We start from the raw sequence: 24,556 nt of genomic DNA on the forward strand, positions 1-24,556 counted from the left end.
ACCTATGACACCTACCCACAGTTAAAGTCATTTATGAATCACTAACAACAGCAACAACAACAACGTGTTTCTTAAACATCAGGAGTCTCTGGGACTTTTCTTTCCCACTACAAACCCTCCATAAAACCTGCCCCTCCCCCAATTCCTGTCCTTGAAGCAGGAGTCAAATTAGAGAGCGAGGAATAACCCTAGGGAAAGTGAGATGGGCCCTCTCTAATCCAGTATTTTACACCCATCATCAACAGACCCTTGTCCGAACTTCATAGTGATAAAAAACAAATGATTTATCAGATAATGGAAATAACTCAGATTTTCAGGTGCCAGATAAGAAACATGGATTTTTTTCTTTTTTGGGCAGAGTTTCACTACCAGGAATAAAGCTCATTCCACTCTCAGCTTGTTCTTAGTAATGTTTCCCTCTTTGCCGTAAGAAGACACTGTATCGCACAAGGCGATTTTGAAGATAGCAGTACCAGCAGCTAGGATCTCAGTAAATTCTGGCCAGGTACTCCCCGCCCCCTTTCCACATTAAAAAGAGTGAAACCGTGGAGTGCCTGGGTGGCTCAGTCGGTTAAACGTCTGATTCTTGATTTCAGCTCAGGTCATGATCTTGCGGTTGGTGGGATCAAGCCCAGCGTCAGGCTCTGTGCTGACAGCACTGAGCCCACTTGGGATTCTCTCTCCCTCTCTCTGCCCCTCCGCCATTCATGCTCTTTCTCTCTCAAAATAAATAAAAAATATTTTAAAAATCTTTTAAAAAGAGGGTGTAATCATCATAGAGTTGGTTTCTTTTTTAATATGGCTACAATAAAACAGTCCATTAAGGCTATAAAACAGAAATATCAAGGAGCAGGATATTTTTATTCAAATACACGGCTAATCAATTGTTCATATATTTATGTGACACGTATTCATCAAGAGCCTACTATGTGCCAGGCACTGATTTAGTGTTGGAGATACAACAATGAACACAGACAAAAAGGCCCCTGATGCTCCACCCTCCGGAGCTTGATGGGGTCAAAGGCACAAACAAGACAAATAAAAAATACAAATGATCGATAGTACTGAGTGGTAAAGAAGGAAAGACGGGGAGATGAGAACTTGAGAAGGATGATGAGACTTCAGAGGAGATCAGAAAGGAGCCCATGGAGCATCAGGGCAGAAAAGGAAATGAGAAGCAAAACACATGAACTAAGAACGCTAATTACCTCCCTCCCCTGCACAACCCCAAGGAAACAACTGCAGGAGAGGAGCACACACAGCACACAACCTTGAACACAAGGTTGAACACAGTGCACACTGTCCGGCTTAGGAACACAGATACCGATGCAAAATGCGGTGCTCACTCCCTGCTTTCCCTTACCTCACTTTCAAAGTAACAAGTATCCTTGACTTGATGTAACTTTCACTTTCTACATATGAATGTATTTCTAAACTATGAGGGGAACCAAGCTGTATACGTCCTTCTGAAGTTTGTCTTTCTTCAATATTACATATTTGTAGATGTATCCCTAGTGACACAGGTATCCCCAGGTTTTTAGTTGTCCATCTGCCCTGCAGAATTTTATGATCTAACAACCTACTCTCTTGTTAATGGTCTTGTAACTGTTTCTTTCTGACAGGCAGGAATGCAAAAGACTTTTTTTAAAAAAAACTAATTTGTATCTCTCTTTTGTTGATCTTTTTGACTTCTAGGTCATCAGCCAAAAGTAGCTGCTGGCTTCTTGCTTTCTGATCCTTACAGGTTATTTCTTTGTCTTATCCTCTGGCTCAAACTTCCAGTACGATGTTGAAAAGAAATGGGGAGAGCAGACATAGGTACTTTGTGCCTGTCTTTTAAAAAATGCTCTCTATTATTCCATTGAACGTGGTATTATGGGTATTTGGTAGCTATGTCCAGTTATAGAAGTTCCCTTCTATTACTGATTACTTCAGATGTTTTTATTATGCATGAGTGTTGAATTTTATTAAATCAATTTCTGCATCTACCAAGAGGAGCATATTACTTTTCCTCTTTATTCTTTTAACATCATGAATTATTATTAACTCTTCTGGTGCTGAGCTGTCCTGTGTTCCTGGTATAAATACAACTTGGTCACATTTAGTTTTGTTTATTAATATATTGCTATATTCAGTTACAACATCTTTGTATCTAAATTAGATGAATTCAGCCTCCGATTCTCTTTTAAAGTATTGTGCTTGTCTGGGTTTAGTCAAGGTGTTATGCTGGCTTTATAAAATGATCCTGGAAAGAAGATCTAAAGTAAACCACAGTCTCTTTCTTCTGAATGGTATCTCGACCATCTGTAATCAACTCTGCTTGCCATTTTTATTATTGTTTGATAAAGTCAGTGTTTAAGGCTTTATCTACATATTTGCAAATATCTTCACTCATTTTTCCTTTTTGCAGCTCACCTGTTCCTTGTGGGATTCAATTTTCTTCTTCAAATACGCCTTCTAGGAATCTTTTCCAAAACGGGCATGTTAGAGGCAAATGCTTTCATGAAGTGTAGATATAACTCACAACGTCCGTCACAAAATATTATTTCAGCCTCACTCTGAAGTCATAGTTCAGAGCGGTTTAACTTCACTCGGCGCTTACTATCTTCCTGTCTTCTCAGTGGTAACCCTGGAAGAAATCTGTCAGTCTCATGAACCCTCACTAGTTTTTTCTCTGATTGGCAAGTCAGCTTCTCAGGTTCCCTGCAGTTTCACTGTATCTGTTTGTCTGGGTTTGAGACTTGTCATTTTTTCTCAATCTCCCGATGATCATGGCTGCCACCAATTCTGACGAATGTTGAGCTTTTCTCTTCAAATATTGCCTCTTTCTCATTTCTCAACTCCCTCCTTCTGGAACACTGTTAAACGCATTTTGGAATGCCCCATTCTATCACCCACATGCTCACTCTACGTGCTCAAAACCCAACAGGACCTGGGACAGAGCCCGCGCCCAATACATACCTGTGCAATGAATGAACCCATCATGCAAGTTGGAATAAATGCACCAGTTCAAAGAACCCTGATTAGCCATTTATAAGAGAAAACTCAGGCATCTCCTGGAGCCCAACTTCCTAGTAGTTGAATCTTCAATCTGGTAGCCAAGTTCAAATACAAAAACAGTGACATCTGGAACAATTTAATGACAAATACCAATATGTACTCAGGGTATGTACTTGGTGGGGGCGAAGGGAGCTGTGATTTGTTCTTCATTTCAAAGAAATTTGATAAAACGGCTCAGAAAATATGTCGAGCACTAACCCACCGATGCACCATAAATGGCACAATTTCATTCATGCTTCTAGTCTCCTTTAGGAAGCTTCCTGTAGAACAGAAATAAATAATTGTTTGTGCTGACTGCGCATCTACTAGGATGTAGTCTCACAATCCTTCAAGGTTGGCACTGGTAGCAATATTTTTGAAACTAAATCAAGGTATACATTGAAGTGATTGACCCTAAGTCATCCAGGTAGTTAAGAATTGAACCTAAATTTGACCCAGTGTCCGCCCAGCCCCAGAATCCATGCTCTTCCCCGGCCACCTCCTGCTGGTGCAGTTGCTGCTTCCTGAATGAAGGTCCAACATCCAGAAAACTGAACCAATTCTCAGTCAGAGGGACATGGTCACTTAGCACCTCACACCGCACCATTTGGACCAGGACATTCTGGCCTGTCCATCTCTAACATCAACTGCATGGTTGGGTGCCTGGGTGGCTCAGTAATTTGGGCGTCTGACTTCAGCTCAGGTCATGTTCTCATAGTTTGTGGGTTTGAACACTCACAAGGGCTCTGTGCTAACAGCTCAGAGCCTGGAGCCTGCTTCAGATTCTGTCTCCTTCTCTCTCTCTGCTCCCTCCCTGCTCATGCTCTGTCTCTGTCTCTCAATAATAAATAAATGTTAAAAAAAAATGTTTAACTCTATGGTTGGGGTTGCCTGGGTGCCTCAGTTGGTTGAACATCCAACTTTTGATTTCGGCTCAGGTCATGATCTCACAGTTGGTGGGATCAAGCCCCACATCAGGCTTCTCCATGACAGCATGGAGCCTGCTTGGAATTCTCTCTCTCCCTCTGCCTCTCTCCTCTGCTTGCGCTCCCTCCCTCTCTCAAAATAAATAAACATTTTTAAAAACTGTATTGTTATCATTCTCAAAAAAATGTTCTTTATTCATTCATATGTATTATTGCATTTAATGTTCCTCCACACCCAGGAACAGAGGAGGCAGAAAGGTAATTAACTGTCCCACTTTCCTGATGTGCAGCCTGAGAGCCACAATCAAGTGCTTCAGAAAACCGAGTCAAGTCTCAGTCACACGGGACATGGTCACTCAGCACCTCACACCGCACCATCTGGACCAGGACGTTCTTGCAAACCTGCAGCGGGAGTGGCTGCAGGTTCGGCCTGGCCTGCTCTCCCCTCTCCAAGCTCCGAGACGGTGGGGAGCGTGCAGAACCCTCCGCCCTCGGCTTCACAGACTGTTCGACGTCAGCAAAAATGTCTCTTGCAGCAACACTAGAGAGACCATAACCATACTCTAGAAATGATGTTTCTGTCAAATATTTAGGTTTTATTAAGTCATTCAACATTTTGCTCGCTTTACTATAATCCAGGGCGGGTGCTGGCTGCACTTAGGGTAAGAAGAGCTAGGCACTTTATAGCATTTTGTCTTTAGATCATGGCAGCTTGAGTCCTAACCACTTCCGACCGCTGCTGATGCCAGCAGGCAGCCCCCCCGCAATTACTCAATTGGAAAATTTGTCTGAAACAATGTGAGTACATCCTGTTTTGCTGCAAGTCCACATACCTTAAAATATAATCATGAACACAGGTTGGTCAGTAATGAACAAATGTGCAAATGGTGTTAAAGGTCAGGCCCGATATTAACACAGGCCACCTCAACGTCAAAGGACGCTTTCAATAGAAGAAATAATTCTAGTGGTCCAAATGCATATATATTTTTGTCCCTGTGACTAGCTACAGGGGTATTTGGATCCGGACTGTTAGGATTCTAACAACGTCAGGATTTTTAGGAGCACGTGGAGGGAGAAATCAGGTATGAGACCAAAGAAAACGGTTCATGAGAAAAGGTAGAGAGTTCGGATTACCGCCCAGAGAGTGGGCCGCACTCCCTCCAGCTCCAGCAGGCCAACCGGAAGACCAGCGACTGCCTGAGTCACAGCTACCCGGGTCCACACCTCCTTCCATGCCGTGTCGGCAGAACCAATGCGCACAAGCCTGGTTGGGTGACCCTCACACAATTTTGCTGTGACAACATTCTGGAGAATATCTGACTGACATTTTATGTGTCCATCTTCTTCTTATGTGTCTGCGCACATGCGCACATGCACAGTTTCAGAGAGGATCCTGAGAGGGAGGAAAAGAGCCGATTCTAGTTCATGGTTTCTCACAAATGCACATCATCCAACTCAACGAAAACCCGGAAGGCAGGCAGTGTTTCAGGGAAGGTAACCGTCAGCTCTGGTGATCTCTTTTTTGAATCGTGGCCCTAACGTGCTTTTCCAGTTCCAGTAAGTTTTGGTAAAATTTTTCAGCAGTGTCTTCATCTAGGTCCATCTAGAAAAGAAGCAAAGATAGGGATGACCAGAGAAGAAAAATGAAGCCCATGGTGTTTGTGTAAAAGGAAGGCGTTCGGCATACGTTAGAGAACCAGAAACAAAGGAATAAGGCCGGTAGGACCGGGCTGGGGCGTTCCCGGCTCTGGATCCTGAGGACACGTTAAGACCAAACACCAAACCTGCCGGAGCTGCCCTGGCACAGTGAGACGGGAAGGTCCGGCTCTGCTCCCTCCCCTAGCCTGTGTGCCCACTAACAGAAGACGTCAACCGACTGTCATGTGAGGACAGAAGAGAAAGATCAAAAGGTTTTGTTTTTTGAAATTAAACTGCCATCTACCTAACGTCCATCTTCTTCCATAAGGAGCCCTGGGTTGGGCTGGGTGCACTGCCCTCCAGGTAAAAACCCACGTTTCCAGGGTCCGCTGACAATGCCCAGCACCATGTGATCACGCTTCGGCCAATGAGATCTGAGCAGAAGCATGTGGTTCTGCCCTGGGGTCTCCGTTAATGGCATGGGCCGCCCTGTCTTCCTTCCTGCTTCTGTGCTGCTCTCCGTGAGCCCTAAAAGTGAGCATCACATCCTAAGGATGACAGAGGGGTGACTGAGGGACCCTGGGGACCTGACAATTTGAGGGGTGCCTTACTGGCCCAACACTCTCTCTCCAAACCTGCTTCTACAGGCAAGAAATCCAAGCTTTCGTCTTGTTTAATCCACTGTTATTTCACGTGCTTCTGTTTGAGCTGATACCCTGGATGTAAAAGCAAGCTTTTGGCCCCTATAAAATAAAGTGTTATCTCTTTTCAGGTCAGCACAGAGCCTAAACTTAAAAAAAAAAAAAAAAAAAAAAGGCTCTTTCCTCCCAAATCTGAGAGGCTGAAAACCAAAAAAACCTTTTTAACATTTTGGAAACATTTACATTCATTATGAATCTCGTCAAGCATTTTCCACGTTGGACCTGGGAGAGGGATTCGAGATCAACCCCACCTTTGAACAGAGGAGAAAGCAGACTTCCCCGAATCAATCAACATTTAAAACACTTTCTTCAATGCATTTCAATGAAATGCCAATAAAATATTTTGGTTTAGAGCATTAAACACATTCTCCCCGTTGATAAACAAATCATTCTAAGGGCCTTTTTAAAAGGAAGTTACTGGAGTGCCAGGGTGGCTCAGTCAGTTAGGCGTCCGACTTCGGCTCGGGTCATGATCTCGTGGTTTGTGGGTTCGAGCCCCGTGTGGGGCTCTCAGCTGAGCGCTCGGGGCCTGCTTTGGATTCTGTGTCTCCTCTCTCTGCCCCTCCCCCACCCACTCTGTCTCTCAAAACTGAATGTTAAAGAAAAAAACATTTTAAACAAGGAAGCTTATTCACTTACACTAGGATTCCCAAGGACGTGTTCTTCAGGATGCTATGAAGTGTTACGTAAGATTTGACGGGAAGAACAAGTCATAGAGTCAAGAAACAGAGACAGCAGGATGAGACATCACCCACACACTCACACACGCGCGGGTGAACTGCACAACTTCTCCGAGCCTGCCCCGGGCAAGTGTGCATCGTGGAAGCGTCGGAAAAAGGGGAACAAGATAGGAAGCATTTCTCAAAGTGGCTGACCAACTGCTTTTTGCGAGTCTTCTCAAGGAACTGGAATCCCACAGAACAGATCTGGGGAACGCTGGCGGTTCACTGGTTCCTTTTTAGTAAACAGGCACCGTGGGCCTCGCGCTCCTCACACGGACCAGGCCACCGCCGGGCATGTGACATCGCTAAGGGAACTGCGTTGCCTCGACCTAATTCTATTTTATGCCAGTGCCTCCCGTAGAAACGAGGCAGTGGAAAATGGGAGGCTGAAATAAGCTGTGCTTAGAGGGACAAAAATACAACAAAAATAGTTTGAGAAGTTCAGAATACACTTCCCCATTTTCTTATATGAAACTCCATATGGGACTTCTTTCTGGAAGACGACACGGAGTCTAAAAAACATAGTGTTGCCGGGTTTTTTTCCACGTTCACCTCCTGCCTCCTGAAAATACCGATGTATCGAGTTAGTAACGGTCTCAGGCCGAAGCGAACACTCAAAGGGGAGTTAACTTCACTCACACGCTTTATACTTTACCCAACTTGTGACGCGTTTATTGAGCACCTTTAGTGTGCGAGGCAACATGCTAGGGAAGGGGGTACAATCCTCCTGTTCACAGACCTTATACTCAGACAGAGAGGCCCAACGCTGAATGAATCCTACCCAGAAGAGGCGTGAGATGTCACGAGAGCCCACGATGGAGGCACGGGGCCTGGCCTCCCGGGTCACAGGGGGGCTGAGGTACAAGCCGGGGTCTCAAGCATCAGCAGAAATCAATCAGTTGGAAGAAGAGGGGCTTAAGAGCCATTCAAGTAGACAGAAGAGGACATGCAAAGGCCCAGAGGCAGGAGGGAGCGGACAGAGATGAAAACACGCCTTCAGGATGCCAGCGACCAGCGCGGGGAAACCAGGGAAGGGGAGCCGGGAAGCCGTGGGGGCCGGCTCAGCCACTGAGCCACACATGTACCTTCTGGGTCGTGACGTAATTGCTTCCAAAGCCAGTGGTGGCGCTCAGGTATTTGGTCAGGGGATTGAGAGACTCGGGCTTTTGGTGGAAAAGCCAGACCTAGGAAGGGAAGAGGGTGTCAGTGAGTCTCTTCTGCCCGAGATGAGTGAGGCTGGTGGGGATTTAGAATCAGCACTTTGCCAAGCTCCAAACTGGAAAACTGCTCTTGAATATCACCAGCTAACTGTAACGGCTTCATGAACCTCCACTATAATCTGAAGGAAGGAAGTGGGGTAATCTGCTTACTAGTGCCCTCTGAAAATTCATTTAAAGCAAAAAACCCCTTGTGTTTCAACCATCTCTCCCGTCAATCCGTAATTAAAGTTCACAGCAGAGAGACCAGCTTTGTTCAGAGTGGATTCTCAGCTCAGGCCACGGTAAGTACAGGTCACTGATGTATTACTTCATGTTCTTACTAGGCGTAACCATGCACACCGTCCAGGAGATGTAGCTGGTGAAAAGTCAGTCTCCTTACCTTCACGCTTTTCCAGCCACTTAGCTCTGGAAGCGAGCTAGTATCTTATATATTCCTCCAAAGAAAATGTATTTGCTTAAAAGCAATCCCTTTCTCTTACTCAAATGGAAGCCAAATGTATATACTATTCCATACTTTGCCTCTTTCACTAGAACAATGGGCCCTTTGAGATCCTTTCAAATCAGCAAATAGCGTGGTTTCATTCTTCTTTAAAGAAGCAGTGTTCTACCTCATGGACGGAAATGCACACGATCGATCATGGATGTGAAGGACACGGCCAGTTCCCAGAGGATGGGCGCTGTCTCCAGCCCTTGCTGGGACAAACAGGCTGCGGTGAATGATCGAAGTCTGAGCACGTCTGAATGCCGATGATGCAACTTCCGGTCAAGGGGATGGGCGTGTGTTCCTCTGAGTGATCTCGCCACAGGGTCCTTGGCCCGGCTGACGCCAGCCTGCCCTCCCCCTGGCCGCCTGGGAGCTCACGCACTCTTGACGGCCCTGCCGGGTGGCCAAGCTTTCGAGTCTTTGCTAATCAGAGCTGAGAAACCACCTACGACGGTCTTAACATGCGTGACTCCTAGTAGGAGTAAAGTTGAGCACCTTTCTGTGTGATTACAATTTAAAAACTCTGTTCATACCCTTTGTCCCCTGTTCCCATAGGTTGCTGTTTCTCTGGATTTGTTGAAGCTCCTTAGCTGGTAAGAATATGACCCCGTTACTATGATATGAGGGCCACGCACAGTGTGGTTAGTCCTTGGGGTATATTTACGGTGAGGATTTGGGTCACGCAAGACTGGATTACTTTTATTTCATCAAATTCTTCAGCCTGTTCCTGGGAGCAAGGAAGCCCCTGACTCTTAGACTATTTAAAAATGTCCCCATACTTCCTTCGAGTCACTATATATTTTAACTTTCGTGTGTAAATCTTTGAATTTATCTAGAGTTAGATTTGGGTGTGAGGTATGAAGGTCCTATTCTATTTTTTGCCCCAATTTCTAGAACAAGCCCTCTCTGCCACTAATCTGGGAGGTCATCATTGTCATACACTAAACGCCTGCAGGCTGCGGGCCTGTCCAGAACCTTCTATTCTACCCCACTGCCCTGTCCGTGCACACGCCAGAACTATACTGTTTTCGTTGATAGTTTTCTTTAAAATCGGAAATGCCGAGACACACAAAATCCTTTATAGTAAGCTCCTCTTGTTGGTGCCTGAAATTCCTGTTTCGCAGATAAAAATCAAAGGCTGAGGCAAATGAGAACATGTGCCCCAGGGGTCGCAACTAGAAACTGGAGACGGGGGATCTGAAGAGAATCAGGAGAATTGCAGAACCCACGCCCTCAATCACCATGGGCCCGGGCTCAGCCCACATGAGGAGATGAATCACGCCTGAGATCCTTACTGCGCGGGCGCTGCGCCCAAATCCTCACCCCGCCACACCCACCAGCATCTACCCCCAGCGCTGGACGGCAGTCAGAGGGATACTGACTCATCCATCCACATTATAGGAAAAAACAGCAGGGCCACAACGGATTTTTTTCAACTGCGACATGGGTCATGCTGTCCTACCCAGAGCCCAGTATCCCGCAGAGCCCAGATCAAGCCCCGCCTGGTAAGTAAGCGAAGTCGGCTTCAAGCAGCCCAGCTCCCCCTGACCCTCCATCAGTTACTCCGAGGACAGGCCACCTGATGATGGAATGTCTCATCTACTTGTCTTCTTTCCTGGCCTATTTTCTACATTCATGTTTTTTTCTAACTATGACTCTAAGTGCCTTAGCAACTGGAGATTTTGCCTTCTACGTGTTCCTCACACTACTGACACTCAGTACTTCTTGACCTCCACACCCGATTTTCAGTATCTGATATGTGAATGAGTAATCCCATTATTAATGCTTTGGCAAATATATTAAGGACTAATTGGAATTGGCCTAAAAGCACTTGCCTCTACAGTCAATTTGTGTCCCTACAATAAATCATTTCTTTCTGCAACGTTTGCCAAAGTGAGGATGGCGACCAATTCCGTTCATGTTTTCCTTAGTTGACTCCAATTCAGCCAAGATTTAAGGAGCTACTACGTAAAAGCACTAGAGGGGACAGAGGACAGGTAAGCTCCATCTTGTGTGACAATTCTGATCCATTAGCAGAGGGTACCCTTGGGACCCTGGGTTCACAAATCCTCAGAGACATCACTTGGGTAGTTAGTAATGTCTGCCACACGAATCCTCTTGTCATGTGTGATTTTAGGAGATGCGCCGGCTTTCTAATAAAGTGACAACTTGATTCTCTAATATTTAAACAGAGGAAAGAGAAGCTTCGTATGAAGAAATGGAGTTGAACTGTGTGGCCTGCGCTCTTGGCCGGCAAGATGGCCTTCTCCACAGAACCGCCGGCCTGGCCACCGTCCTGCTCTGTGCGCCCTGGAGGGTCCCACTGCTCTGCTCTCGAACTGGTGGATCTGGCTCCACAGACGTGCTGTCCCTACATCCACGGCATCCAGTGCTGTGGGGCATACAAACTTAAACTTCACGCCTAGTACTCTGCACCCAGCCTTATGGTCCCCCTTAGCCCAAAACAGGACGTTGATTATTCACTGAGCTTATCTTTTCTGTTGAGATTGTTTCCACCATCGGTGAGCTTAAATTTACATGTGTGAAGGGACACCTGTACAGCTCAGCTGGTTGAGCACGTGACTTTGGCTCAGGCCACGATCTCATCACATGTGTGCGTCTGAGCCCGTGCCCCGTCCCACATCGGGCTCTCTGCTCTCAGCACAGAACCTGCTTTGGGTCCTCTGTCCCTCTCTGCTCCTCCCTCGCTGGTACTCCTTCTCTCTTAAAAATAAGTACACAGTTAAAATCAGTAAATAAGTACATTTAGATCTGCTGAGCAACTGTACAAACTACTACAACTCTAGCAACCTACCAGGGCTTCCGTTCCGTTGTATGGTGTCAGAGTGAAGGCATTTGCAAAAAAGCGAACCTGGGGGAAAGAAAAGAACAGTCATTTTGGGGTGGTTCAGAAGAGCGTCACCAAAGCAGTAATCACGTACACACTGAAAACAGATCACCGGCATCTCATCCCATCCAACATGTTTTTGAGTATCACAAGTCTAAAAGAGAAACGTCACATAATCACTCTGAGCCAACTGCCTTTAACCAGAAGCATATTTCCTTCTCGTCTTTTCCCCAGGCCTGCTGCAGCAGAGGGACGTCTTCCCCCAGAGCCCTGCGACAGAGAAACCTTTTCCACAGTAAGCATTTTCTAACGCGTGCTGTGGGAACTCGGGTCCTACCCGATGCTCAAAACACAAAACAAAAACAAATGGGCAAAAACGTGGCTCCCTGGCCACCCAAGACACAGCCGTTCCCTTCTTGTGGAAACTTCCAGTGCGCACGGGACAGCTCAGAGAACCTCACCTGAACGTCACCTAACACAGGTGTCCCCAAATCGTGCCATCCTGGCACATCTGGGAGATACGGTGCCTGGTCAAAGACTCACTCCCTTAAAGGGAAGGGGCCACTCAGGTGGGTGGCGCGGCGGGAAATGTAGAGGTTATTTACCAAGGAACATGAGAAACCTCAGAGGAAGTGAAACTCTGCCACCTTCTGGTTCAATTGCTTAAATCATTTCCCAACCCTTAAATGCATCTGTCTGGTTTCAAGTCGAAGAGAAAGTAAGGCAGGAACGGGAGTGAACGTCACTCACCAGCCATATGATTGGCATCAGCAGTGTCCACACAAAGGGAGGGAGGATGCCACATGTCATGTTGGTGACCATCGTGCCCGGGCACACCACGCTGGAATACAGGCCCTGGGAGCACAGAGAGGGGCAGGCGTGAGAGCCAAATCCGTGCCTTCTGACTCAGCCCGTCTACACGCTCGCGAACACAGGAGAGGCGCAAGTGAGCCAGGAGGCCAGGGCACGAAGGGCTACGCTCTGAGCTGCCCTCCCCGCTGGGCAAGCCGGTTCAGCGCAGGAATCCTGTGCCGAGAACTCACTACGGAGAGGCACTCAGGAGGCAAGAGTTAGCGAAGGCAGGGTCTCTGCTCTCAAGAAACCCAGAGCAAAGAAGAGCCGCGCTGGAGGCTGGAAGAGGAAGGTAGGATCTGGTTCGCAGAGGCTGCCACGTGTTGGCGTAATCCAACACCAGCTTATCAATCACAGTAAGCCCTGAAGATGAAGAGTGTACAAGACAGCGTCTGCCTTCCAGACGTTTCTGATCGAGTGCGTGACCTGAAAGCCTGTGGCTGTGCCCCGCAGGCACACACGAAGCACACCTCTCGCTGGAGGGGGGAGCTCATGTCACGAGGGGGGAATGCAGGGCCACGTGCAAAGACGCCCCTCCCCCTGCCCAGCTCCCCATCAGCTCCTTAGCCCAGCACCTGTCATCTGAGAAAGATCTGCCCTGGAAAGAGAGCCCAGTTACCAGGAAGGGCCCTGTGTGGACGTTACTAGTCCTTGGAGCACTGGGATTTCTTTTACTAGTTTGTTTAGTTCAACTCTGACTACATTTCACCTTACGTAGCTACTGACCATTTTAACTCCTATGTTTATTACTTAAATTTTTTCTTTATTTTTTTAATGTTAATTTTTGAGAGAGGGAGAAAGAATGAGCAGGGGAGGGTCAGACAGAGGGAGACACAGAATCCAAAGCAAGCTCCAGGCTCTGAGCTGTCAGCACAGAGCCTGATGCGGGCGGGGCTCGAATTCGTGAGCTGCGAGATCATGACCTGAGCTGACGTCGGATGTATAGCCTACTGAGCCACCCAGGTGGCCCTTATTTTGTCTTTTAAAAGAAAATAGGAAGCACCCGTGTACCACCAACTGGTCAGTGGACAGAAAGTGCCCTGAGTAACAGAAGCTAGAGGGTGTTTCTTTCTTTATTCAGACCTGCGGAGGCCTGGTGGCACCTGCCACAGACAATCCCGTCCCTGGGGGTCCTGTGGTTCAGCAAAGGTCCCCTGAGGACGTTAAGAGCCCGGACTCATCAGAGACCCAAAGTTCTTCCCAAGAAAGTGACATATCCCCCCACCCCCCAAATAGCTAAGGAGGATTTCTTATTCTGGGCGCTAGCTAGGAAGTTAGGGACCATTCAGTCCCAAGTGAAGAAATCTGTGAGCTGAAACCCAGGGTCTCTGACACACGTGATGTTCTGAGCAACAAAACAAACACACACGGAGTCAGCCTCGTCCGAGAACACGGTCCCCCCGCGTGTCACAGGGAACAAGCCATGATGACCTGAGACATGTGTGAGGGGTCGTTAACGAGTGACTAAACTCCACCAGGCAGCCCGCAGGGACCCGCCAGCCTTCGAAAGGATGGCGTTCTCTCGGGGCGCGTGCGAGGCTCAGTCGGTTAAGTGGCCGACTCTTGGTTTCAGCTCAGGTCACAATCTTGTGGTTAGTGAGTTCAAGCCCCGCATCAGGCTGCACACTGCCAGGGCAGAGCCTGCTTGGGATTCTCTGTCTCTCTCTCTGCCCCTCTCCTACTCATGTCCTCTCTCCCTCAAAAATAAATAAATAAACTTAAAAAAATTACAAAAAAAAAAAGCATGGAGTTCTCTCTCCATCAAAGCCAAGGAAGAAAAGCCATGGGCTGAAAACCAATCAACGGATTTTAGAAGGCAGCAGCATTAGCTAAATCTCCCTTTCTTGTAAAAGGTGACATCCCAAAGCATACTGGACAGTTAAAACATACATAAAATCCCAGAGCATTTTATGAAAAGAGCAGCTAGTCCACTCTGACCTTGTCCCCAAAGGGAGCTGCCAGAGAATAAGCAGTTGTGAGAACTTTAAAAAATTTTTTCTAATGTTTTTTATTTATTTTTGAGAGACAGAGAGAGAGAGCGTGAGCAGGGGAGGGTCAGAGAGAGAGGGAGATATAGAATCTGAAGCAGCTCCAGGCTTTGACCTAGCTGTCAGCACAGAGCCCATTGTGGGGCTCGAACCCACGAACCGTGAGATCATGACCTGAGCCAGAGTCGGACGCTCAACCGACTGAGCCACCCAGGCGCCCCTGGAGCCACTCTTTTTTAGCAGTTCACTTTGAAATTTCATTCCATGTAGCCAGATTTTTTAAACATCTCAGGAAACCTCAGAAGGAGGTTAACAGCTGGACCGACACACGGAACTCAATAACAATAATAATAACAACACAGTAATAGTGACGACAGCGGCCAATACAAACACACGCAGGCAAAGGTGCACACACATAGACCACATGCCTTCCCCACACACAGGACGTCTACGCAGGTGCACACACCACGTATACGATCACATTCAGACACACCTGCACACACCCGCCAGCCCAGCATGTGCGTGCGGACGGGCACACCCTCCAGCGCGCACGTGTGCAGACACACATGTGCACAGGCACATTCTGAGACCACTGCGGCAACAGCATCACGCCCGCCCCCTCCTCAACCCTCCCAACAATCTGTGAAGCAGGCACTGCTTTAATCCCTGTTTTTCAGAGGCAGAAACTGAGGCACAGGGAGATTAAATAGTTTGTCCAAGGAATCCAATTCAGTTCTAGGAGAATGTTCTCAGCCACTCTTCACTGAGAGGCGTGGTTCCAGGACCCAGATCACAGGACAGAGAGCTCCATGTGATAAGCTGTCCATTCTAGAATAAACCAGGTCTAGACGATCATAGGAGGCTCAGACTACGGAGGTGTCTGGGTGGCTCAGTCGGCAAAGCGGCCGACTTCAGCTCAGGTCATGATCTCACGGTTTGTGGGTTCAAGCCCCGCGTCGGGCTCCATGCTGACAGTGCAGAGCCTGCTTCAGATCCTCTGTCTCCCTCTCTCTCTCAGAAATAAATAAATGTTTAAAAACAAAAAAAAAAGAGTCTTCAGCTGTATCTGATGTATCCTTAGAGAAGGTCTCACAAGGGCAGACAGCTTCTTGGTTACTTTTTATCACTCCTTTCTCCTCAACCCTAAGCCCGGCCCCGTGCCCTAAACACGGTAGGTCTTTTGTAAATATTAGTGGAATGAAATTTCTCTGCAGTCCCAACGCTCAAACAGCAGAGTCAAAGCAAACAAAGGAGAAGGCCACGGGAAAGCCTGGAGATTTTCAGTGAGGATTTTTTTTTTTGGCATTTATTTATTTTTAGAGAGACAGAGCATGAGCAGGGGAGGGGCAGAGAGCGAGGGAGACACAGAATCCGAAGCAGGCTCCAGGCTCTGAGCTGTCAGCTCAAAGCCTGACGCGGGGCTCGAACCCACAAACTGCGAGATCGTGACCTGAGCCAAAGGCAGGTGCTCAACCAGCTGAGCCACTCTGGCGCCCGTCAGTGAGGATTTTAGTCATGAGCAGGAGAGACATTCAGAGCAGCAGTTAGGTTCCAGACCACGACGGCCACAAGGAGCCAACACGACTTCTCCAAAGACACATCCCCAAACCCAGAGTCCTCGTAAAGACAGAGCTCTGGAGTCTCGCCGAAGGCCACCATGAAGAAGGCTTTGTCACTCCTGGCTGTCCTGTGACACGTGATATGGTAAACACTGGGACGCAGCACGGTTCAGGGGAAAATTCCAACCCACGTCACACAGCCCTGGGCTCAGCTCTGCCACCAGCTAGTCGTGCGACAGCCGCGGCAATCACCTAACGGCTCCAAACTGTTGTGTCCTCATACGAAAATGGGGGTTCCAGACCTACCTCGCTGGGACAGGAAGGGCACTGAGTGACACACACGGGTAGAGGATATGGCACCCGAAACACACGGGCGCTAAACGGTAAGCACCGGCACCATTCCCGGTGGGTTCCGCTGCGGAAGTCCGAGCTGTCGAGCTGCAGGTTAATGGACCAGAGCCGCGTCCCTAAGGTCAGGGTTGATTACCTCCGCCCTACAACTGTCACACACACCACCTGTCGATCTCCTTCGTGGCCTCCTTCTCTGGTCTGCGTGGCAATCCTGCTCAGGAAACACTACCGCACCTTCTCAACGACAACCTTTAACTGAAAGCCAAGGTTACCGGGAAATCGAGTGTAGTTCAGAAACCTGTCCCCTGCCATTTCCGCATCGCGGAGACAGGCCTCACCTGCGAGTTGAAGTTCCTGTTCAGAGCCACGCTGAGCAGGTCAAGGGCGTATTTGGAAGAGCTGTAGGGCTCCTGGCCCCCGCGGTGCTGGATGTCCTCGAGGCAGAAGTTGGACCTCCTGGCATTGCGAGACGATGTCCAGATGAGCTGAGAAGGACGCTCACCGTGACAGAGGAGAGGGGCCAGCTCCTGAATCTGAAGGAGGTTTAAAAACGAAACAAGAGGAACAAACAAGTGGATCAAAATCTGCTGGCGGCGTACAGGGTAAGGACCGGGAAGCCACCGTAAACGTGTGTGGAACTCAACAGGGAAGTAGGTCATTGCTGGGGCGGCTCTTACACACATGCCCGAGAGGAGGCTAGAAAGATCCATGCGGAAATCAGTTCGAGACATCGGATGAACTGATGTTTAGCCTCCTAAAGATACAGAGGGTTACATATGAAAATACTTATAAATACTTACATAGACAGGGGTCACTGCGCACGGATTCTCTCCCTGCTCTGATACACCATAGCAACCAGCACTTGAATCCTGGTTTCTAATACCACTGTCCAGGAAGAGGAACCAGATCTCCTCAGAGAAAAGGCTGATTCTGGGACTGGGGCAGGAAATACACCCGATGAGCCCACAGCATCTTGTCACGCCAGAAAGACATGCTCAAAACATAAACAGGAAGCCATGACAGTGAGGCGCCATCAAAGACATGCAGGACCCAACAGAGAGAAGTCCCAGTGGCCCAAACTGACATAATTTGAGCAAATCATTTTTGAGAACCAAATATAGTATTTATAACTCAAAGTAGGAAATACATATCCATGAGTCCACCTGAATATTAAATGATTTTTCAGCTTTTCTGGGAACAAACCGACCAAGAAATGATTGAATGAAGAATTAAATGGGGTACGGACAAATTTCTCTTGCAGAAAAGCTCCAAATTATTTAGGGAGCCAACCGACCCTTCAGGGGGTCAAACACAACCTCTTAAGTGTGAGAGCTACACACATTAACTCTCTTCCAGAGAGTCCAATATGGAAAAGGAGAGAAAACACAGAGGAACTCGACAATGTGAAACCTGCCTGACACTTCTTTGAGCCAGGTGACCAAAGAGAACATCGATGCTGGTAAGTCACGTTGACAGTTCACACCCTTGACATTACATGGTGACAATGGTACTTCACCTCTGTGGTCCTCCCCCCACAAACACCTTCCTCAAGTCTAACCACGAGAAAAACTTCAGACAAATCCCAGCTGACGGCAGCCTTCAGAATACCTCAGCAGTGATCCTCAAAACTGTCAAGGTCATCAAAGTCAAGGGCAGTCTGAAAAACGGTCACAACCAAGGGGAGCCAAAGGACCCAGACACTGAATGGACTGTTGTGTCCGAGATGGGATGGAAGCAAACTGAAGAAATCTGACTAAAGTCTGGACTCCCACTAATAATAAGGTATCAATATTGGTTCTCATATCGCAACAGATGTACTACATCAAGGAAAGATGTTAATAAGAAAGAAAACTGGGGGGCTCCAGGATCTCTCTGTGCTATATTTGCAAGGATTCTGTAAATCAAACTATTCTAAAACAAAAAAAAAAAATCATTGAAGAAAAACCTAGGAAACCTTCCAGATGTGCTCCATCCACATTTGTGATGAACAAATCAATCAAATGCAAGCAAGAAAACTCAAAAACACAAGCTTAAATCAAGGTCACTGGTTCCTCGATGGTAACACCGCACTGTACTTGGAGCTTCACAGAAAGTGCCTCTATTCTCCACAACCCCTCGAGAAGTTTGGTCATGCTGCGAACAGTCACACTTGGGATGGATCCATTTATAAAATGCATTTACCTTGGAACCTAGAATCCAAGTCTCTGTTGCATAGAAAGTGGTAAGATTCTTAAACTGAATTTGAAGAGAGTGAGAAGCATTCTAAGCCTTCTGATTATTTTACCAGACAAATCAATCCCCAAACCCCAACTGCCGTGCCCACCTGTGTAAGGATCCACAGGTTGGGGCCTGTCACCAGGACACCTGTGCCCACGGCCACCACTCTCCTCAGCCATTCCTCGAACCCAGATGACCCAAATACTTGACCTTCTGAACAACCTAATCTTTAAACACTAGATCCATCAAAAATTAACAGAGTGGGAAAAGTAGTAATTATCTTCTATCATTATCAATTAATTTAATAATTCAAGAAGAGGGCCAAGAATGAGTTTTATAAAAAGATACAGGAGGGGGCATCTGGGAGGCTCAGTCGGTTCAGTGTCCGACTTTGGCTCGGGTCATGATCTCACCATTGGTGAGTTCAAGCCCCACGTCAGGCTCTGTGTTCACAGCTCAGAGCCTGGAGCCTGTTTCAGATTCTGCGTCTCCCTGTCTCTCTGCCCCTCCCCTGCTCATGCTCTGTCTCTCTCAATAATAAATAAAAGTTTAAAAAAAATCTTTAAGACACAGGAAATATTAGATAATTGATCTGTGGAAAGGTATTAAAAAAAAAGACCAGACAAAAATTCAATCCCATTCTGACTTTACGTTTTAACGAACTTTTGCCATTGAAAGAGTAACACCATGTCACATTAAATACACAGCACTGAACGTTCTAGAATGAAACATGAAGCTCTCCCCCTTTGCTGGTACCCGAGTTCATCACAGCAACCAGTGCTCCCACTTTCCTCGGTATCGTTCTAGAAGTCTTATATACATGTATCTACACTCCATGAGGTTACGTCCTCTCCTGTTTGCTCACACACAGGAGATCACATCACACGTATTACAATTTGCTGTTCCTCGTGCATAATAAAACGTTAGACGCTGGACCCACAGAAGTGCAAACTATCTGTCTTTCAGCGGGTCCATAACATCCCAACATTTGGCTACACCGTCGTGTATTGTAAGTACAAGCTGGGGGCGCCTGGGTGGCTCAGTCGGTTAAGCGTCTGGCTTCGGCTCAGGTCATGATCTCACAGTTCGTGGGTTCGAGCGCCACATCGGGCCCTGTGCTGACAGCTCAGAGCCTGGAGCCTGCTTTGGATTCTGTGTCTCCCTCTCTTTCTGACCCTCCCTGGCTCGTGCTCTTTGTCTCTCAAAACTAAATAAAAATCATAAAAAATAAATAAATAAATACAGGCTGGTACCAAACGAGGTCTAGTTTGAAGGGAAATTAGGCTTACGGTGGAGAAAAGTGGTGGCGAGTAAAAAGGTGTCAGAAATGCACGTTCTGTGCCGGCCACGCCAGCATCAGGAGTCCCTCCGACGCCAGGGAATTAATTACAGGGGCCCAGCGAGGGCACACGCAGGCCTTGGAGCTGTCCCACGGGGCTACAGCCGAGGCAAGAGCCCAGCACAAGCCTGGCACACTGCACATCTGTCACCTAACCTCACGTGCGTGCCCGGCACAGGAACGCAGCACAGAGGTCGGAGAATCAGCATGCGAGATCATAAAAGGTCAGGGATGAATTCCTGCTCAACAACGGCTCGCCCACAACCCCACCCTGTCCGCCGCCAAGCCCAGGGTCAAAGGCCACTCAGGACAGGCCTGGCACACTTCCTCGCAGTTCTGCGCGCATGCATGCGCACACACGCTGGGTGCTTCCACACTCTCTCCCTGTTCTCTAGAGCTGATGCCAGAAGAAAAGATGAATCTCTCGCTACACTGCTCGAGGGAAGCCCTGGCCTCCCAGAGCTCAGCCATCGGCCCATCTCAGCACTCATGATTTAATGGCAGCCAGGCACTCAGGAGCCGAACCCAGAGGCTGCAGGATCACAACCCTCGTGTGAGCGGCTGAGCCAGAAGTCTCATTACCAGGATGAAGTGGCCAAAGACGTTGGTTTCAAACACCTCCTGCAGCCCGTCGGCAGTGACTTTATCTCCCTGGGTCAGCAGTCCCTCAGCTGTGGAGAATATATGAATCACTTTTCTGAAACAGGAGAAGACACTTGTGTGACTTTTAAAAGCTTTAGCTGAAGATCCTGAAAAAACACTCCCTGCTGTCCCTTCCCTGCCCCAAAACTACATTCTCCTTCATCCCATAGCGTCAGGAATAAAAATACCTGGGGCGCCTGGGGGGCTCGGGTCATGATCTCACAGTCCGTGAGTTCGAGCCCCGCGGCGGGCTCTGTGCTGCCAGCGTGGGGCCTGCTTCGGATGCTCTCTCTCCCTCTCCCTCTGCCCCTCCCCTACTCTCATGAGATAAGTAAACATTTGATAAAAAAGAATAAAAATACCCATTTCTCAGACTGTGTCACTGTGAGTACATGAATAAGACACGAAAATGCTTCCTTTCTCCCAATGCAGAGAAGTATTTCCAAACTTCTAACTCCTGCTTCCCAGAGGGACCGGACAGAAAAAACCTGCTTCTAAAATTCTCTTCACCTTTTCCCACATCAGGCTGCAAGGGAGCCTCTCTAGGGAAATGACAGCCACACCAAGGAGAAGAAGTCTCCGCCCACACCAACTGATGTTTAACTGTGACACGGGTTGGTTTTTTACTGGGAATTCTTGAAGCACCGACCACATTAACACGGTGAGTTGCTGAGAGATCAATTTAAAAGGTCAAGGCCAGCACGTGTACGTGTGTGTGCGTGTGATGGAGGAGAAGTAAAACAGAAGTAGCATGTAGTAAGCAGCACTCAGGAAGAGTATGAATATCTAGTTTTAAGTATGCTAGGTCACAAATACGGTGAATTTCTTACTACAGGCCATCGAGCCGGAAGATGCTTCCCCCGCAGGCTTTGTAGGTCCTGGAGTCTCACGGACAACTCTACCTACTTCTGAAATGTTCTTGCTGCTAAACACAACCAGGCAGACTAGAAATGGACTTCTGAAACCTCCCGCCATTTGGAATGTTCTGGAGACCCAGAACACCCTGAGATCCACGACTTCCTTCCATTCTTTCCCGCAAAAGATGGATACTCTTCCTTCCCGATGTGGCCGCAACATTTCCCATCTCGATTCTTCTCCACCGCCCCTCGGCCCCCGAACTTAACCTGCCCAGGGCAAAACCAGGCAAAGATGGAACGGATTCCTTGCACTCGGTTCATCTAGAAACTGAACGTTACCTTGAGAAGAGGCCAGAGAAAAGCGCTTTGAGGTTCAGCTGTGGGTTGGGCATGATCCCAGCGTTCAGATAGACATAGTCTAACCTCTGAAACCTGCAAGGAAAACACCAAGGCTATCTGTTAGCCCGAGAGCAACCGGAACACAGAAAGCCTGTGAAGGACAGAAAGCACTTTCTGAGCCAAAAAAGTGGCCAGGGCAAGCGGAAGGGAGTGTCCCACAGGTCACGCGTTACACCACGTCTTTCTCTTTAGCTGCAGGAAATATCTGAGCCTTCTTCTGATGGTGGCTCCAAACAGAATTTGGGGAGCGATGCCGGGTTTTGAAGTTAAATCATCAACATGCCTCCCAGCTCCATCCACCCAATTAGGATCTGCACGCGGCCGCCCTGTCTATTAAACCAACTCTCCTTCGGGTCTTAGAAAGGTTTCTGCCTTTTTGTTTGTTTGGTTTTTCTAGATTCACATCTTCCCATCGATATGTAAAATTTACATCCTACTGGCAATTGCCCATTAATCGACCCATTAATGCTGGAATCTGTAGCTACTAAAGTGAAAGAACCACATGGAAACCTGTCACTGTTTGTGGCCGGCTCCTTGGTATCACAACGAAGAGAACTCACACGAATACACGAGATCATGGAAGCTGAATGGGGAGGCATGTGGACACGGACCTGAGGGAGCTCTCTCACGTTTAAACTCGCGTCAGACTGAGTGTAGTGTGTTCCTCTTGAGCCTGCCTTGTGAGCTCACAGACACCATGAATACTCAGAAGATCCCCGCGACTTCTGCACATTCCACAGTCTCCGTGCCCTCCTGTGGACAGCCCAAGACAGCACGCGCCACAGCTGCCGAAGCCGGGACCTTAGAATACGTCCGTGCCCGCCAGTTTAGATCACACACCAACAGTTCTCCATCAGTCCGCAAGTAAGAGCCAAAGGACTCTAATTACTAAATTTACTGTTTAAAATACTGAGGGGGTCCTGGGTGACTCAGTCAGTTGAGTGTCTGACTTCGGCCCAGGTCATGATCATGATCTTATGGTTCGTGAGTTCGAGCCCTGTATCAGGCTCCATGCTGACAGCTCAGAGCCTGGAGCCTGCTTTGGATTCTGCGTCTCCCTCTCTCTCTGCGCCGCCACCCCTCCCCCACCTCCCCGCTCACCCTGTCTGTCTCTCTCTCTCTCTCTCAAAAATTAAAAAAAGAAATTTTAAATTATTTTTTTAAATGCTGCTGTGGATACTACTGGGCTGTCCACATAAGCGCCACAGTCACGTGGGCCCATCTATTGTTGGATGCTCCGTTCCCTGATTTGCACACTTCCGTCTGAGAACATGAATGCATCTTGCTAGGAGTGGAAAGGAAATGCATAGCAGAGGGTGGGAATTGCGCCAGAACGCCAGGTCCAGGACTGGCTTCAGTAAGATGGCATATTTCCTGCTCTCGAAGATGAACTGCCGGGAGATTCAGGGCTCTCTTCTGGCTAAAACAGAAGTGTGATTTCTTACTGGTTTTCCTCTGCACGTAGCTCTGGGAACAGAGTCTCGAGGCCAGAAAGCCCAGGGGTCAGGAATGGTGCTGTGTTAGCCAACAGGAGGGACCTCCCCCTGCTCTCTTCGGCTCTAATTTACCTCAGGTCTATGATCATGGACAACCATTTCGGGCCAATAAATGCAGAAGAGTCTTTTGTTGTTGTTGTTGTTTTTAAGTTTATTTACTTTGAGGGAGAGAGACAAACAGACCAGGAGCAGGGAAGGGGCAGAGAGAGAGGATCCCCAGCAGGCTCCACATGGTCAGCACAGAGCCCAGGGTAGGACTCGAACCCTGCGATCGTGACCTGAGCTGAAACCAAGAGTCGGATGCTTAAGTGACTGAGCCCCCAGGTGTCCCAGGAGATTCTTGACATAGCAATAGATCTCTCTGGACAGCGGCACACATCCCCAAATTCGTGACTTTACTATAACTATCATTTCCTAAGTTTGGGTGACACCACTCAGCTCAGCGAGAGCTGTCCTGAGGATGAAATAAATACATCAAAGCCGCACAAAACTGCCTATGGCAGACACGTAGTACCCCGGGCTCCCATCTACCTCACAGCTCAGCAGCCTCCGATGCCTGCTAATCACTCCATCTCATACTAAATACTAAGTCACTAAGCTCGTGATATCTAAGTGTCTTGAAACTTTGAAGGCAACTGAGAAAGTCAATACTATGAACATTGTAACTTAAAAATCTTGAAAGCAGACCGTACTAGGATGGGCTGCTCTTAACTGAGGACGAAGGCTTTTCGCTGCTCAGTGAGGAAATGTCACGAAATCCCCCCAAAATGGAGAAGGCAGCTGGCTGAGGAGGTTTGGGGGAAACAATGCCTGAAACCTGATTTGAGCTCGAAACGTCTGTCCTGACGCCAGGGTTTTTAAATACCCTTATCGGGCGGTTTCACAGACTTGGAAAGTCAAAATGATTGGACAGCAGATATCAGCAGAATATATATATATCAGAAACGTAGATATTCTCAGTTTTTTAAAAAGATGGCGTGGCAGAAAATTCCAGGAGCTCGGTACTAGTGAGAAATGACATCTCCCAACAACCCGGAAGAGCCGGGTGAAGAAACCCGGCCTCCACCTTCGCCCTGTAACGTGGGCCTTCGGAAAAGAGAAATGGAAACAGCCGGCAATTCCCACACACAAAGCACGAAGTTGTATTCCTCCGCAGACGCCTTTACCACGAAGGCCTTCCTTGTTTTTACCGGACTTCACTTTACTATGCACGGAAATAAGGGGTCTCTTGCTTCTTAAGGACTTCAAGGACACAAACGTTTGAAAATTAATCATTCC

The 24,556-nt window shown here is 47.9% G+C and overlaps 1 protein-coding gene across 2 annotated transcripts; it reads right to left on the bottom strand.

Annotated features, from left to right (window-relative positions):
• Window positions 1-4,535: 4,535 nt before the first annotated feature.
• On the bottom strand, window positions 4,536-21,811 carry HSD17B7 (hydroxysteroid 17-beta dehydrogenase 7). Of its 2 annotated transcripts, XM_029935701.1 has the most exons (7): window positions 21,723-21,811; window positions 20,467-20,581; window positions 16,667-16,861; window positions 12,329-12,433; window positions 11,546-11,602; window positions 8,112-8,210; window positions 4,536-5,568 (listed from the first exon to the last, which is right to left on the bottom strand). In XM_029935701.1, the coding sequence occupies exons 1-7, from the start codon at window positions 21,773-21,775 to the stop codon at window positions 5,467-5,469; spliced, it is 726 nt and encodes a 241-aa protein (XP_029791561.1). In that variant the 5' UTR covers window positions 21,776-21,811; the 3' UTR covers window positions 4,536-5,466. The 2 variants fall into 2 exon arrangements, with proteins under 2 accessions (XP_029791561.1, XP_029791562.1); XM_029935702.1 differs by lacking the exon at window positions 12,329-12,433.
• Window positions 21,812-24,556: the final 2,745 nt, after the last annotated feature.

Source organism: Suricata suricatta, chromosome 3 (assembly GCF_006229205.1).
Source record: "Suricata suricatta isolate VVHF042 chromosome 3, meerkat_22Aug2017_6uvM2_HiC, whole genome shotgun sequence".
In the NCBI taxonomy this organism is placed as follows: domain Eukaryota; kingdom Metazoa; phylum Chordata; class Mammalia; order Carnivora; family Herpestidae; genus Suricata; species Suricata suricatta.

Bases quoted from the DNA above. Each gene is read 5' to 3' on its own strand.
- HSD17B7 (XM_029935701.1), bottom strand. From the start codon at position 21,775: ATGCCCAACCCACAGCTGAACCTCAAAGCGCTTTTCTCTGGCCTCTTC. The intron at 16,862-20,466 runs GTAATGAGACTT...AACCTCCTTCAG, and splicing joins TCTTTGGCCACTTCATCCTG to ATTCAGGAGCTGGCCCCTCT. The intron at 8,211-11,545 runs GTAGGTTGCTAG...TTCCCTTCCTAG, and splicing joins ACAACGGAACGGAAGCCCTG to GTCTGGCTTTTCCACCAAAA.